This window comes from Anolis carolinensis, chromosome 5, assembly GCF_035594765.1.
Source record: "Anolis carolinensis isolate JA03-04 chromosome 5, rAnoCar3.1.pri, whole genome shotgun sequence".
Lineage (NCBI taxonomy): Eukaryota > Metazoa > Chordata > Lepidosauria > Squamata > Dactyloidae > Anolis > Anolis carolinensis.
The window spans coordinates 144,353,292-144,370,289 of NC_085845.1; the positions used below are offsets into that span (position 1 = coordinate 144,353,292).

Here is a 16,998-nt window from a genome sequence, read left to right on the forward strand (position 1 = left end):
CAGACTATATCTGTAGCCACGTTCTTTATATTTTTGATCTAGCTAAATGCACCAATACAGATGCACTTAACCTTTAATACATGATGGGTCAGAAATACACAAACTTGAAGTAGAGTACAGTATTTTGGACAATTCATTTCCTTTAGACAACTCATATTACCAGATGAACAGTAAGATGTTCCAATCCGTAGTTTGGTGATTTATGCTATTATTCCAGACTTTAAAGGATCTGTCTCCATATTGGTTCAGCACATTTAGCCTCTCTAAAATGTGGAATAAAACTCGTATCACTAACATGGAAGCCACCTGTTCTCGAGAGGGTACATGTGTTATGTCCTCCTTGGAATAGATCCTTATACATTCATGGTGAAATCTTGAATTCAGCCATTTGGTGCATTGTTTAGAATATTTTATAGAAAAGTGTTATTTAACCACAGAAGCAATGGATTATCATGCCTGCATGTATTATATCATTTTCTTGTTTCTGTCTGTGTCTTGGTAAAAGGTGATTCACAATTCTCTCACCAACCAATAAACAACATAGAATCGTGTATTAGAGAGATTAGGAAATGTACTTTTTTTTCTTGGACAGGGTACTTATAAGCATTTGGAAATTCTTAGCTGGAATGTAATTTTAAAAGAACTCAAGAACCAATTGACATATTTTGAAATAATAGTGAATAAATTAATCAATGTCAACAGTTATGAGCAAACCTGAGTACAATTAATTCTATCTCTTTGCTTAGTTTGTATACTGAATATTCTACGTCTTGGTGTGAAAGCTGCCTTAGTTGCAAGGTTTTAAACTTTACAGAGTATCCTAATGTTGCCATGACACAGATTGTGAGAAGTCACTATTTTAGCCTAAAATACTCATCAGATACTCAATGGCAAAATAGTTATTTATATACACACACTTTCTTTGACCTACTTTAAACATTTAGCTGCAAATAATATGAGAGCTACCCAACAGCTGTACTCATAATTTCAATGAACATAACTTGGAGAAAGGTCTAAGTAAGTCCTGTTATCAACATTTCCTCTGTTTACAATTAATAAAAGAAAAAGAGCATATTTTTTCCATTACACCTTGTTATTTTATTTGGCAGATTTAGAAATCCAGTTGCTTGTTCCAACTACAGCAGATCATTAAATAATTAGGATTTGTAAAAATGTTTATTTTGCATTCATAGAATCAGAAAGTTAGAAGAGAACACATGAGTCATCAAGTCCAATCCCCTGCAATGCAGGAAAAGCACAAAGCGCCCCTGACAGATGGTAGATGTATGGGTCGTATCAACATTTGATTCAGTCAGTCAAATCAAGTTGGCTTTAGTTAACTCTTCTTTTTGAGCCAATGTCATAAAATGGTTTGAGTGTTGGACCAGGACTTTGGGAGACCAGAGTTTGATTTCCCACTTGGCCTCCTGGTGACATTGAGTAAGTCATAGTCTCTCAGCTGCAGAGGGACAGCAACGACAAACCCCCTCTGAACAAACCTGGCTAAGAAAACCCCATGATACCTTACAGTTCGAGAAGTTAGAAATGGCTTGAAGGTACACAGTAGTATAATTTTGCCATCAAAAGAGTTATTGTTCTTTCTCCATTCAATTTGACTGACAGAAATGGCATTCAGTCTCTTTGAACGGAAGTTTTTGATATTTATCCCAATCCCCAGACAGTTTCATTTAATACAAAATTCATTTTCCAGAGTGGAAAAACCTTGACAACAAGTTTTTTTCTTGCCACTTTCAGTATAATCTGTTCCTGGCTGAGAGGGGGGTTCCCTAGGTAACACAGTTCAGCATTTGTGACAGTCTCTATGGCAACATTACTTTCACATTTTTTTAGTGTGCACAAAGAAGGGGAACCCTTTCTCCGAGTCTGATTTTTTGCATGTGCTGTAACTGTGCACTCACATCGGTGTCCCCCTCTGTGCAGGTACACACATGTGTAAATCTGCAGTTTTGTTTTGTTTTGTTTTTTTAATTATACAGACATTAGAATCTTCATCATTACTAGCATATAGAAAAATCAAAGAAACAGTGCAACCAACTGTGTAAGTATTTTTTCATTATTTAGATTATGAGTATGGCAAAATTTGTAAAATGAACCTAAAAGAAATAAGGATGGAAGAAAAAATGATAAAGCAAACTTATTTCTTTGAACTCAAACATTCCTGTATCCTAAGTAATAAATAAAACAAATAATTGCTGAAGAAGGTGCCACAACACATTTTTGAAAGCATTTTATGTGAAGTATATGCTGGATTACAGTTTCAACTGCTTTTCTAAATAGTTTTTCCATTAAATCCAAATATTTTGAGCTAAAAAAGCAAGATTAACTGTGCAATCTAAAGCAGTAAAAGCTTGCCTTAGATACATATTGTTCCGTATAATGCCCGGCCAGATTTCTCTCTGGTGAGTGGTGATGCGTTTAATTGAAAGGGAAATTAAAATAAATATTTACTTGGTACCCATTTGCTCAGTAAATAAATATTAAAGAAGAGCTCAGAAAATATTTGGAACTGTGAGTGTATTTTTTTAACAGATGCCATTTCTGTTTTTTGGTTTGTGTTTGTTTATAAGTGCATGCTTTTATACCGTATATTATATAGTGCATAATTTTTTTAAAAAAAAAATTGTATTTAGTTGAATTTCTTTTCTTGCCATGGTTTAAAATCTCAAAACAACCAGTGGAATGTTTGCTTTGTATTATTTCATAGGTATTATACATAAAATGTTTTGTGTTTGGGGTTAAATTTTTCTTTTTTCATTGAAAGTTATCAATTAACAAAGTAAGTTCTAAAAATTACACCAGCTTTATAAAATTCATTCATATGAGGTTGATCATCTTAAAGAAAACATGTTTCTGTCTTAAGTCTTCAGAAAGGTAATGATGCCCTATTATATTTCAGTTTTATTCTGCAGTAGACACATATTCCAGAATGAGTAACCAATTAAGAATTGCAAAGCCATATGATCCTGTTATTGTACTTTTGTATACATTATTAGGATGAATTATTTGAAAATTGTTTATGTACCCCCTCAAATTTCATATATTTGTAAATGAGACATTTAGCTTGTTGATTGATAAAACTGAAATGTTCTTTCTGAAAGATTGATTTACAAGATGGTTTCTAGGATGTATATAAATTCTGTGGAAAATGTGTTTATGTGATGTCATACACACACATCTAATACTCACATGTTAGATTTCACATGTTAACCAAATTCTTTCATCTAACATTAATACAGACATAATTAGAAGGGTCTTGACACATATACTGGCGTATATGTATATATTCTCTATACCCATCCACTCATGGAAAGATCCTCTTAGATCCATGACATTCTCCCTCGCATACTTATGAAGAAGTTGGAAACATGGAAGTGCCATTCTTTGACTGGTGCAGAGAGATGACCAGTATATACAGATATTGGCTCCTGTACATGTACTCTGGATGGATGAGATGGTTTATCTGACAACTGTAGATCTTATTTCATTATGCCAGTAGTCTAACTTGTATACAAACGTAGAAATAAGAATACACAAGGGTACACAACATTTTCTAAACAGAACTGGAATATGGAATATTCTTAATTGAAGTAGCCCTGTATCACAGTTTTTCAATGATAATGGAAATGTTAGGTCTGGTGAGAGAAGTTAATATGTTTTTTTTCTCTAAAACAAGACTATATTATATGAATGATTGTTTTTTATTTTAATGCATGCCAATCAGTTTGGTACCTCGTCATATGGCCATTCAGAATACGTTGATCATACATTGATGATACTGATTTAGATCAACAATTTATCTGTGGTTAAGGTGGGGGGGGGTGGTATTTTGTCTGTGTTGTATACTTGTCAAAAGAATTTACTTTTCTTACAAATCACTTACCTCTTGTGCCCTGCATGAACATACTGTTTGAGTAGTTGATAGAAAGTGTATATTTTCAGAGACAGTTATCAAAATATAATGTGTTACTGCTAGTGGAAAACTATCAAAACATTTCATCCAAGATCTTAACTTTCATTTTATAGTTAACTACTTCTTTTTTCTCTGTCATATTGGAAAAAAATAGATATCACAGAATGTGTAATTTATAAGAACCTCTTAAATCACTGAAATGGATCATTGTGTGCATGGATTTATCATTATGGAATAAAACAAAGCTTTGAATCCAGCAAATCACCACAACCAAATTTCTCTTCATTTGCTCATATTTCCAGTTCATATCATTTGTGACATTAACTTAACTATGTAAAACTATTTGGTAAATTTGTCATTCCGTTATTTAGCTCACTGCTTCTTTATTATTGGCATTGGTCTGTGTGGCATTGTCTGTTGGTAAACAGCAGGGTTACAAGGAAAAAAAGAGTAATAATGTTGGACAAACATGGTACGCAGTCCCTAGTTAGTGCACCTATGGTTCCATTCATATCAGCCGTGGTCCGACTGTTTATAAAATTGATCCATATATTTATGCAATTTTTCCCTGATTATTGTCCAAAACACAGTAATTATGCTGTTTCAGTTATGTTTTTATTACATGTTAGATGGAGTCTGATTAATTAAAAAATAGTTAGAATTTTTTTTAAAGATTTAAGGATTATTCCTGGTTTTCAGTTTGTGTGATGGGTCCAGATTTTATAATACAATAAGAATTATGTCTTTTTAAAAACTGTAGGAAAAATTATAAAGCAATTTAATTGAGTATTTCCATTACACTTTTAAAGCAATAATTTGTTCCTTAACATTATAGATTATGTAGATTTTTTACAAAAGATTTATACTACAGGTTGTCATATAGTGCAGTAAAGCTGAAGAATAAATGTGGAAGTAATGAAAACAACAATTGGAGATTCAGATATTTGTGGGCACGTGCAAGGAGTTTTTGCTACTTTAGTATCAGTATGTGTGTGCTTGTATCCTTGCAAATTACACAAGAGAATATTCAATGGATATTGTCATATTTGGGTCAGCAAAAGTTTTAAATATATGCACATATCTGAAATGGAAGTACCTTATATACTCATGTAGATATCTAGAAACTTCAGTCAAAAATCAACCTTAACAATCTGGGTTGATTTATCCATGGGTCAATGTGGATACTGTGTCTTAACCTTTATTTATAAAACAGGAACCATGTCCTTTTCTGAGTAAAGTGGCAAAAGGCAAGAGTTTAGTCTATCCTGGAAGAACCTAAATGAAACACAGAACCCCCCACCCTCTGGCTACTCTCTCTTCTGCGGCACCACTTCTGTCCTTTATTGAATGTCTAGACAATGAAATGGTGATTGCATCCAAGGGCAGCTGACCACTTGAGACAGCATTGGTGTTTTCCCTGTGGAATGACCCCCTACCTATGTATGGGTCATATCAAAATCTGTAATTTTGGTCCCCAAACCTACCCTGAACCTTATACCTGAGATTGACTTATACATGGGCATATACAGTAATCACTTTAAAAATAATTTACAGAAATATTTACTCCAGGTTTTGAAAAACAAATTGTGACATTCAACATGTAAAAAGAATCAGAATGGTCTAGTAGTGCCATATTCCCGCTGCATGTATTTTAATTTTTTCCTTTTAAGAGCTTATGAACTACTAGTATCTAACATAGTGCCTCTTAATGGGTTCAAATGTCAGTTTTAAAACCATGAAAAGTATTATTTGAGAATTCTTTGGTGGGACAGAAGCCTATTAAATGTCTTTTGCATATACAACATGAATCTTACTATGTTTTTAAAGAATTTAAAGTGATTTTAAAATTATCTGTTTTTTGATATCTAAGTAATCTTCAATGAATGCTTAGATCAGATGCTTTTCATGAAATGGAAAGAAAGCTTTCATGTTTTTTCTTCGTGTACTCTGTGAATGCACACTAATGGAGAACGCTGCGCCTGCGCAGGCTCCAACGGATACTCTTCCAAGCTAAAGTTTGAAATTTGGCGGTAACCCCGCCCCTCTTCCCGGAGGGTATAAAGGGCGCCCTCCGCGCCCGCTCTCCAGTTCCTTTTTTTCCGCCGCAAAGCTCACTTCGGACTCTTCGTTCTTATGTCAACCACACGTTTTAAACGGTGCACTCAGTGTGCCGCTAAGATTCCAGATTCCGACGGCCACGCTAAGTGCCTTTTCTGCCTTGGCGAAAGCCACGTCGTCGGTACCTGCCGTTTTTGCCTGGCCTTTACAGCTCAGGCCAGAAGAAATAGAGCTGCGAGACTCCGTGCAGCTCTTTACGAAAAAACTCTTGCTCCTGAGGCTTCCACTTCCACCTCAGCCTCGATGGCGTCCAGGCCTGCTCCGTCGGTATCATCTAAAACCTCGAAAACCTCGAGACCGTGACCGACCAAACCGCCCTGCACGGTGACCACCGCTACGGTATCCACCCGATCGGGCAAGATGGGCCCTTCATCAACTTCGAGTTCGGTGGCTTCGGCCGTTTCCACTCGATCCCGCCTGGCTGTGCCGCCATCTTCTTCCGCCATAAAGATTGCCTTCAAGAGGGCTCAGGAGGAATCCAGACGGGCTCAATCTGACTCGGCAGCTGTGTGCCCGATTCCCCCGACGCCGGGGAAATCGCTGAGGGTCGCGTCGAAACAACCCCCAGCAAAGAAAAGAATGATCCAGAGGTCGTCCTCCTCAGCGTCTTCGAAGAAGGACGTCCCCTCCTCTGGGCCTTCCTCTAGGAGATCCTCTCCTATCCAACCGGCACAACGCCTCCGCTCCTCTTCCTCTCCTCATGGTCAGTCCTCGCATGTGGACGCTCAAGCCTCCCCCGACCGGTCGGTCAGGACGGTTATTAAGGCTCCCCAGCTGGCACCATCTCGTCTTCCGGCTCGACAAGAACTCTTTCCCCCGGCTCAAACACCTGAGAGGGGTAGACAGATGATGCACTTAGCCCGCGCCGCCCAGGCCTCCGCGTCCAAGGGCGTTCCTCCGCAGCCGGCTCTCCCTGCTCCTGGGGTTATGCCTCATCAGGACTCTGTGCTTGTTTCTCCTCCCCGGTCCCCTCAAGGGCCCGAGGAGGATGACCCCGATATCGAACGCCCCGAGTCGATACTCTCCGCCTCTGTGGTTTCTCTCGGTCTCGACCTCTCCCCGCCTCACGACGCCTACGAGGTCGACCCACCTTCCCCGACGGATAATATCCGGGCTTTCTCCGACCAGATGGTCAGAATGGCAGACGCTCTGGGGATGGAAATTAAACAAACTTCAAAGGCTGTTACCGACCCCGTTTTCAAGAGGGTTCAAGCCCAAGCCCCGCCGGCCACCTTGCTGCCTTTTCTTCCATACCTCCTGGACGTCATCCAGGCATCTTGGAAGACTCCATCTTCGATACCTCCAACCTCTAAGAAAATAGAGGCCTGGTACCGAACCGATGACGAAGCCTTGGAATGGCTCAAGCATCACCCTGACCCAAACTCCATGGTGGTAAAGGCCTCCCAATCGTCGGGTCGACAATCCAACTCCCCGGCCGACAGAGAGGGCAAACGCTTCGATGCGGTAGGCCGCAAGCTGTACTCCGGTGCTCTCCTCCTTTGCCGCATGGCAAACTACGGGGCCTGCATGGGCGCTTATCAACAGATCCTCTGGGAGAAAGCCCAACCTTTCTTCGCCAAACTTTCTGACGAAGACCGATCAGTCCTTTCGACCCTCCAACAGGAGGCGGACTCTCTCGCACACCACCAAATTCAAATGGCTAAGCATACCGGTGATACCGCCGGAAAAATGATTGCCCACGCGGTCGCGATCAGACGGCATGCATGGCTTCGGTCCTCAGGACTCTCTTCTTCCTCTCGACAAGTGATCGAAGACCTTCCTTTCGACACCCAGGGCCTTTTCAATTCTGGCACTGATGACAAACTTAAGTCCAATCACGACTTCAAGATTCTCGCAACAAAGTGCGGGACCGATCAACCTCAGGCTCAGCGGACCCGATGGTTCCCGCAACGGTACCGTCGCTACCCTCAGCCTTTTCGTCACCAGCCGTTTCGACGCTCGTCGAGCTCGAGTCACCACAGTCATCAGCAACAACCTCGCCGCCAGCACCAGGTCCCGAAAGGTCGGGGCAAAGGTCCTGCAGCTATGCCACAACCCCAACGTCGGGCCTGACGCCTACTCTCTCGGGGATCTTTCTATCTCCACTACTACTGCCACTACCATGCCGTTCCTAGGCCCCGACCAGATCCTTCCTCTCTGCTCTTTCCTCGACCGCCTAGCTCCTTTCTACCGCGAATGGGAGTCTATCACCTCAGATGCCTGGGTTCTTCGCATTGTCAGAGACGGCTATGCCTTGGAATTCGAAACCTTGCCACCCACGGGTCACATCCGACCCTTCACCGGAAATATGCGCCGAGGTCGACTCCCTTCTGGCAAAGGGCGCAATCCAGCCTTCTCCTTCCGAGCAGGACACTCGAGGTTTCTTCTCGAGATACTTTACGGTTCCCAAGCGGGGCGGAGGCCTTCGGCCTATCCTCGATCTACGGGCTCTAAACCTCTTCATTCTGCCTTCAAAATTTCGAATGGTTTCAGTGGCCTCCATCCTCCCGATGCTCCGACACGGAGACTTCTTCGCCTCTATAGACTTACGCGACGCGTATTTCCACGTCTCGGTGCGAAGATCCCACAGACGCTTCCTTTCCTTCAAGCTCCTGGGACAATCTTACCAGTTCACAGTTCTCCCTTTCGGCCTCGTCACGGCCCCAAGGGTCTTTACAAAGGTGGTCGCCGTGGTGGCAGCGCACCTCAGGAAACAGGGCATTATGGTCTTTCCTTATCTGGACGATTGGATGATTGTCGCGTCCGATCCCTCATCCCTTCAAAACCATGTCTCACAGACTCTTTCTCTCCTGCAACGGCTGGGCCTTCAGTTGAATGTCTCAAAGTCTCAACTCCTCCCAACCACAGAAATCCGTTTCATCGGAGCTCTCTTCAACTCCATCACGGAAACCGCCTCCCTACCGAAGGACAGGTTCCTAGCCCTTCAACAGCACCTTTCCCTCCTCCTCCGCAACCGCAGGATCCGAGCCCACGCGGTCCAAGTTCTCCTGGGTCACATGGCCTCCACGGTCATGGTTACTCCTTTTGCCAGACTACGTCTCAGACCTCTCCAAAGATGGTTCATAGACTCTTTCAAACCCCATCGGCACCCGAGCTCAATGTTTCTCACGGTACCGAACCAGGTTCGCCTCTCCCTTCGCTGGTGGCAGGACCCAGCGAATGTTTGTGTGGGACTTCCCTTCCATCCCTCCCTTCCGTCAGTCACCATCACGACCGACGCCTCCAATTTTGCCTGGGGAGCCCACATGTCGAACCTCACCGTCAGGGACCTGTGGTCCACCCAAGAAAGGTCTCACCACATAAACTTTCTAGAACTGTTATCAATCTTCAAAGCCCTCCGGGCGTTTGCCCGCTTTCTTCCCCACAAGACCGTTCTGATCCAAACGGACAACGTAGTAGCCATGTACTACATCAACAAACAAGGGGGTACGGGCTCGAGAAAACTCATGGCTCTCTCGATGGACATTTGGCTATGGTGCATAGCGAGACACATAACTCTGTCGGCAGTTCACCTTCCGGGGGCTCAAAATACTTTAGCAGACTCTCTAAGCAGAATAACGACCTCCCCCCACAAGTGGCGTCTCGATCCCGAGATCCTGAAATCCGTCTTCAACGATTGGGGCTGGCCAGCTCTGGACCTTTTTGCCTCCCCCTCGAACGCTCAACTTCCTCGATTCGGAGCGAGACTACCTCCAAACTCGACTCCGGGCTGTCTCGGAGACGCGTTTCTCCTCGACTGGACTCTCGAACCCGTCTATCTTTTTCCTCCCTTCCCTCTCATCTCGAGAGTAATAGAGAGACTCTATCTAACACCGACATCGGCCATCCTGATCGCCCCTGCATGGCCACGCCAGCCGTGGTATCCCACGCTGCTCCGGATGTGTGCGGATCCCCCCCGCACCCTCCCAATTCTCCCTCATCTACTATCTTCACAGAAGGGACAGGTTCTCCACCCCGACATCCCGTCCCTGCACCTGACTGCCTGGAGGATACTTCCTTAAACTCTCTCCACCCAGACCTGCAGGCGATCCTTCGCGCTGCTCACAAACCGGCCACATCGAAAGCCTATGCTTACAAGCTGGCAAAATTCCAAACTTTCCTTCGGGACCGACGCGTCGATCCCGCCTCTACTTCGATCCCGCTGGTCATGGACTTTCTACTTTCCCTTGCGGATCGTCAACTTTCTCTGGCCTCGATAAAATCCTATCTCGCTGCTCTCTCCTGGCATTTCCAGTGTCAGGGACAACCCTCTCTCTTTTCTAACAACCTCATTAAGACCTTCCTTCGAGGTTACAACAACTTGCATCCTCCAGTCCAACCTCCGACTCCCGGATGGAGCCTCGAACTCGTCCTTTCTCAACTAGCTTCAGCTCCCTTCGAACCTATGGCCTCTGCAGACCTTCACCTTCTCTCTTGGAAGACTGCCTTCCTCATCGCTATCACCTCTGCCCGCAGGCCTTCGGAACTGGCTGCTCTCCGGGTGGACGAACCCTACCTCCGTTTCCACCACGACAGGGCTGTCCTTCGCCCGGACATCACCTTCCTACCTAAGGTGGTCTCTGCTTTTCACCTGAACCAGGACATAATACTTCCTGCTTTCTTCCCCAATCCTTCTTCTTCTCTAGAACGGAAACTCCCATCTCCTCGATGTCAGGAGAGCCCTCCTTTTCTACAAGGACAGGACTAAGGACATACGTAAGTCACCTAGACTTTTTGTGGCCTACGCTACCCACAAACTGGGCGAACCTCTTTCTTCCCAAAGACTCTCACACTGGATTGCTCAGACCATTGAGCTCGCTTATCAGCTAGCCAAACGCCAGCCCCCCTCTTCGATCCGCCCTAGATCTACAAGGGGCCTTTCCACCTCTACGGCCTTCCTGAGGGGCGTCCCTCTCGACTCCATCTGTCGAGCGGCTATCTGGTCCACTCCATCCACCTTTGTTTCACACTACAGGATGGACTCAAAGAACCTCAAGGACTCGGCTTTTGCCAGGTCCGTCCTCTCCTCCTGCCTTACCTAATGTTGTTGCCTTACTCAAACCCATTTTTCGGGTTTATCCTTCTTACAGGCTGACCGTTGTCATCCATCCCGTTTGTAATCAATGTGCTCAGGGTCTCTTTAACATAGTGCTTGTGTACTATACTTACCCACTGCACTGAAATGTATTTTTTGAATGCTTCTCCCTCTGTTTTCAGAGAATGAGTTTATGCCTACCTCTGTATTTTCTTACAGACTATTGCCCACTTACTATGTTATGATTGTGTTCTGGATCCTAACACAAGGATCGGTTTTATTGCACTATATGCTATTGCATCGCTTACTTGACCATTGCATTTGCCTGTTTTTTTTGCACCTTGTGCTCAATAAATGTGTTTGGACACTAGACTGGTTATCGGGTTTGCTATCCCACCTACCTACACCTTAGCTTGCTAGTCTCCATTAGTGTGCATTCACAGAGTACACGAAGAAAAAGGACAGGTTGCTTACCTGTAACCGTGTTTCTTCGAGTGTACTCTGTGAATTCACACAATCCTGCCCTTCCTTCCCCACAGGCAAACCTCTCCCTTTCTCGCTGCCTTTGCGGCATAGGAACTGGAGAGCGGGCGCGGAGGGCGCCCTTTATACCCTCCGGGAAGAGGGGCGGGGTTACCGCCAAATTTCAAACTTTAGCTTGGAAGAGTATCCGTTGGAGCCTGCGCAGGCGCAGCGTTCTCCATTAGTGTGAATTCACAGAGTACACTCGAAGAAACACGGTTACAGGTAAGCAACCTGTCCGTCTGATCTGTATAGAGTAAACAGTCTGAATCCATTGGAGGCTTAGAAGTAAAACCTAAGATCTCCCCTTTAGGAGAAGATGAGTACAGCTAACATCTCCCTTGAGATAGTTTTTTTTAAAAAAAGACTATTATAACTTTTGCAAGGAGTAATGACTTTTGAATAGGGCGAAAAGAAAAAGATGTAAAAAGATGGACAACTTGGTGATACTTCAGATATTGTTGGAGTGCAACCCCTGTTATCCCAAGGTGACAATAATGTAGTTATATTCCAACAATTACTGAAGGGTTATGGGTTGCCCCATGCCTCATTACAAAATCATTACAAATTCCTAAATCTAATCCTATTTCCATCTCATGTCCACTGAGAGTTACTTCTTGTTGAACAGTCAAATGTAAATGATGTTTGATGTTAAAGAATATGTATCAGAGATAACAAACGTGTGTTAGGGGCTTGACAAAAAAGGAAGGGAAGGGAATTAGATATAACAGGCATCTCTAAAAAGACATTAATAGTGCATAGCCTCCAGTGCCTTCCTGGAGCCTGCTTCCCTGACAGGTTACGTCAGGGGAGCAGGGCTGTCATACAAGACATGTATACCTTCAGTGAAGTAGAAATCACCATGCATCACATACCTGTGGCACCACACAATTACATGTTGTGCCAACCAGGCTTTCATTAGTCATAATCAAAACAGGAGCGAAATATATATTAATTCTGAAGGGTTTGGCCTAGCAGTTGTACATTGTACTATTTTATATACTTTCTGGATGTAGCCACCTCTGCCTTTGTTGAGCATCGAGGTGGGTATATGGCAATGATGGTAAAAAGCCAGTCATTCAAACTAGGCTACGTACGTATGTATGCTGGTCCTATCCAGTCTGTGCCACCACCATAAAAGGTTTATAAAAAGACATAGAGAGCACTGGCAAAACCAAAAAGGTATGGTTGACTTCATTGTTCCAACAATTTCCAAAGGCCATCTTCACCATTTGGAAGTTGTTGAACAGTAACTGTTAGACATTTATTCACCAAAATAATAGGAAAGATATGTCCATGTGCTTGTGTCCTACATCTCTATATTATAGGCATCTAATATCACTTCTCAAGGTAATGACATGATGTAGTCACATTATACCCAGATCATGCGACATGCTGATACTACAAATGGCATGGTATCTAACCATGTGAAAATGAGTTCTTCGATGTATGTGTAAATCCATTTTATGGTGATGTTCTGATTACATTGTTGAAATCCTGAAATATCCACTGGCACCATCTGTATGAAGCAGTACTATACCATGTGTGTCTGCACTGTGGGAATATCTAACAATATATATGTATAGCTAATTGTTGCATATCTTCTCAGAGTATACAGGCTGTTCATGTTTTAGTCAAGGCATGGACGCATTAGGCTGCAAAACCATGCTTTTACATATTTGCCATGACTACCTTCAGATTAGGCAAACTCGTCTTCCATAACCGGTAATAGCTTTTCAAAGCTGCAACCTAAATTAAATTTTATATGTGGTGAATTAAACATTGGCTCTTATTTGACTGAATACTGATCATTATCAGGATATGGGCTCTGCTTTTCTTCTTAGGCTATTTTCATTTGTTTCTTCTGCACCCTTTTAATGGAATATATAGGTCTCTTGAAAGGTAAGGTTAAACATTTAAAACCTGGTGAATGTGTAATGTAACCAATTACTCCAAACCCAACACTTAGTTCCTTGTATTTTTCCTAATAATGGGGAGAATCAATGTTTTTCATTTAATCAATTCATTCCGCATTCATATTCAGGAATCAAGAATTAAGAAGTTTAGCAGACTAATTTCACAGCACACCATAAGCTTTATATTTGAAGGAAAAAAGATCTTTGCCAATGCTTGCTTTTATTTACATTGCTTAAAAATCGGAAGCTGATTCTTTTTTTCACTGAGAAACCATGCACGATAGGGAAAACTTCCAGTGCTGCTGATATCCTGCGTTAAAATCATTACTGCTCCACATACTCATGCCAGTTACATTGTATTAATTTGCCTCCACCATATGATTGAATTTACTAAAGGACTATGATGTCACACATGTGTTTCAAAAATCTGCATGCATTCTTGGTTTGCACTTTTTTTGAAAAAAAATCTTAGGCTGCAATATTTTGATCACCCTGTTAAAATTAACTTCTTTGTTTTTTTCAGTGATGCTGATGACCACAAGCCTCTAAAAAAAGGAAGCAGGACACCTTCAGACAGGACTGTGAAAAAGGAGGACAGCGATGATAGTTTAGTTGACTATGGAGAAGGGGTCAATGGCCAGTTCAATGAGGATGGCTCTTTTATTGGACAATATAGTGGTAAAAAAGAAAAAGAACCTGCAGAAGGAAATGAAAGTTCTGAGGCTCCTTCCCCAGTTAACGCAATGAATTCATTTGTCTAAATAAAGAAACATTGCCCCATTCCTACAACCTTTCCATTATTTTTTTCCCAAGCACCTGTACATCTTCCCCATGTTACGGACATAAAGGAAACTACACAGCAAAGTGTTTATGCCATAACTGCAAGTAGGTGAAACCATTACACTATCTAACAACAGTAAGTATAAATCAGAATGCAAAACTAGAGACCTTTTCTATTCAAAAAAGAGCAACATCATTTACGAATACTGGAAATACAACTGCAATGCATGCAGAGCGCTGCATATGTTCCAGACAAAGCCAGTTATGCCGTTGATGATAATTTTGATACTTTGTTATGCGACCCTCAACTAAATCCCTCAATCTAAAGTCCATTTTCATTGTCAAAGTGTTATAGTAGTATTATATAGAACTTCAATGTCTTTGTGGACATTGTTGTGAAATTGGTGACTTAATGTCTAGATATCATTATGTCTTTTTGCAAGACAGTTAGGAACAGTATGTACAGTATATGATTGATAAATGACTTTTGAGTATGACACTTGCATTTGCTGATGCTTACTGAGGTCCTGATACCTGCTCTTTGCTTCTCTTATTTTATAGCCTTTCTAATCAATTGAGTATTGCAGCAGTACAGTATTCTATTTTTGACATCCAATGTACTTTTTTTAGGGCATACAGATTACTGCATTGTAATGCGTTTTGGAATTTGTACAGTTATGGAAGTGAAATTTTCAAATGAGATTTTTTTTAATCCAGAAAAAAATGCAGGGCAGAATACATTCAGTGCCTTTAAATAATGTGCATTCCGTAATGTACTGTAAATGGCCATAAGCCACCTGGAACCTTTCTGATTTGAATGAACAGAATGAAAGAGTTCATATACAACTCTGTCCATTTTGATGCAGCTTCTGAAGGAAATGTTCCCAGTGGGTTGAGCCCCTACTTAGCTGGTGTAATTGTGTGTGATCAATGAACTGTCATTGCCAAAGTAATGTGATTAAATGCCCAAATATGTTAGATTGAATTAGGAGTTCCTATTTAAGTTATGCTAGGCTCATTGCAATGTCTTGTTTGTTTTATGGAGATAAACTATAGAGAAGCTAGTGCAACTCATATTTCATGGCCTTATGCAGTTAACACAAAAAGCTGATTAATATGTGTTTCGTTAATACAGGGAGGTGTTAGTTTTTCCTAGAATTCCAAGCTCCCAGGACTACCATGACACTACTTTTGCTGTTACGCTTTTCATAAAGCAGTGCATAGATTGCTACTGAAGAGCTAAAACATTTAAGTAATTTGACAAATGCTGAGGTTGGTCACACAAGACAACTGTCACCTGCTATAAATTTACCAACACATGCACATGCATGGACATACACAATCTATATCACGGAAATGGTTTACCTCCAAATATGAAATCTTATATAACAACCTATGGTTGAAGGAATGCTCAGTTTCATTTGCCAATAAATTGGTTTTTCATAACTTGCATCAAGTTTAATTTTAAGTAAGCTTTTTATATGTAGATATTTTGTTGAATTTGTACATACACTTAAAGTGTAGATGCTATATGCTTCTAGGTGTTCCAAATTTTTTAAAAAATGCATTTTGTTGTACTGTGTAAGAAGTACTCTGGCCAATAAAGTGCATGGTGTTTTAAAGCATCCATCAAAATATATATAATTTTTTAAAAAAATTGATAATAAGATATTCAATTTTAAGCTGTCAGGTCATTTGCCAAGCCAGAAAGACCTACTACTGTGTAAGTTCTAATTATTCATTGTGCAAAATCCTTAGAAGCCTATTTAAATGAATGGAGTTTGCACAGCAGCTGTGTTTGCCGAGCTGCACCCAGTATTATTAGTGGGTATGTTTATGCTTTACTTAAAGTCACAACACCTTTTTTTGCATATATTATGTCTGTAAAGCATATACTGTGTTAGCTGCATATATTGTGTATATAAACCACAATTTGCAAAATTAATCTTACAAGCCACCCAACATTTAACACTGGAAAAACTTTAAAAATTTTCATAGATCCCATTTTTTCCCCCAAGAAGGCAAAAGCAAGAAAAAAAACCCCCTGATATACAGCACTGACTGAAAAAGCACAAAAGGGGAAACATTCCCACCAACAGTATTGAAGAACGGTTTAATACTGTTAAATGGAGATGCTAACTTTATCCATGCATGTGAAAGTACACAGAGATTACTTCTGTAATTGTGCAACACATTTTGTATTAAAATAAATGTGGTTTTAAAATTTCATTTCTTCTTCAATCTCTGTGCCATAACATTGAACAGATTTAGGTCATAGTAGTTATGTGGTGAAATGAGAATATATATTACTAAATGAGATGGGGCACTTTGGTTTGAAAGGCCCTACTGGACTTTTCTTTTTTTTCAAATGCAGCCTTATCCTGATTCATGAGCATACATTGTTGAATAAAGCACAGTATATGCTGTCTTTACCATGTCTCCATATACCAATGCATCATGATGTATTTGTCGAACGAGCTTGAAATATCACATGAATGAATCACTCTGCAACATGAATTCCTCTATTTCATAGTACTTATGTGGCCTAAATAATGGGAGAGATTAAGTTCTGCTGTTTTAGCTTTCAGTTGTTAATTGCAGCAATGGTGTAGACTCCACTTTCTATTCCCCTCCCCTCTGCTGTCACCAAAAACCATCCTATAACAGTCTCCAAATCTTAAGTCTCTTTCACCTAT

The 16,998-nt window shown here is 41.4% G+C and overlaps 1 protein-coding gene across 16 annotated transcripts in view; it reads left to right on the plus strand.

The window, feature by feature from the left end:
• nrcam (neuronal cell adhesion molecule) overlaps positions 1–16,747 on the plus strand; it is a 182,698-nt gene extending 165,951 nt beyond the window's left edge. For 13 of the 16 annotated variants that reach the window (XM_016993848.2, XM_016993850.2, XM_062982476.1 and 10 more), the window contains one exon: positions 14,046–16,747. In XM_016993848.2, the coding sequence (XP_016849337.1) occupies positions 14,046–14,283 (238 nt within the window). In that variant the 3' untranslated portion in view covers positions 14,284–16,747. Of the gene's footprint in view, positions 1–1,997; positions 2,025–13,450; positions 13,509–14,045 lie in introns of those variants that run through there. The other 3 variants (XM_062982475.1, XM_016993849.2, XM_062982474.1) reach the window with 2 other exon arrangements.
• Positions 16,748–16,998: the final 251 nt, after the last annotated feature.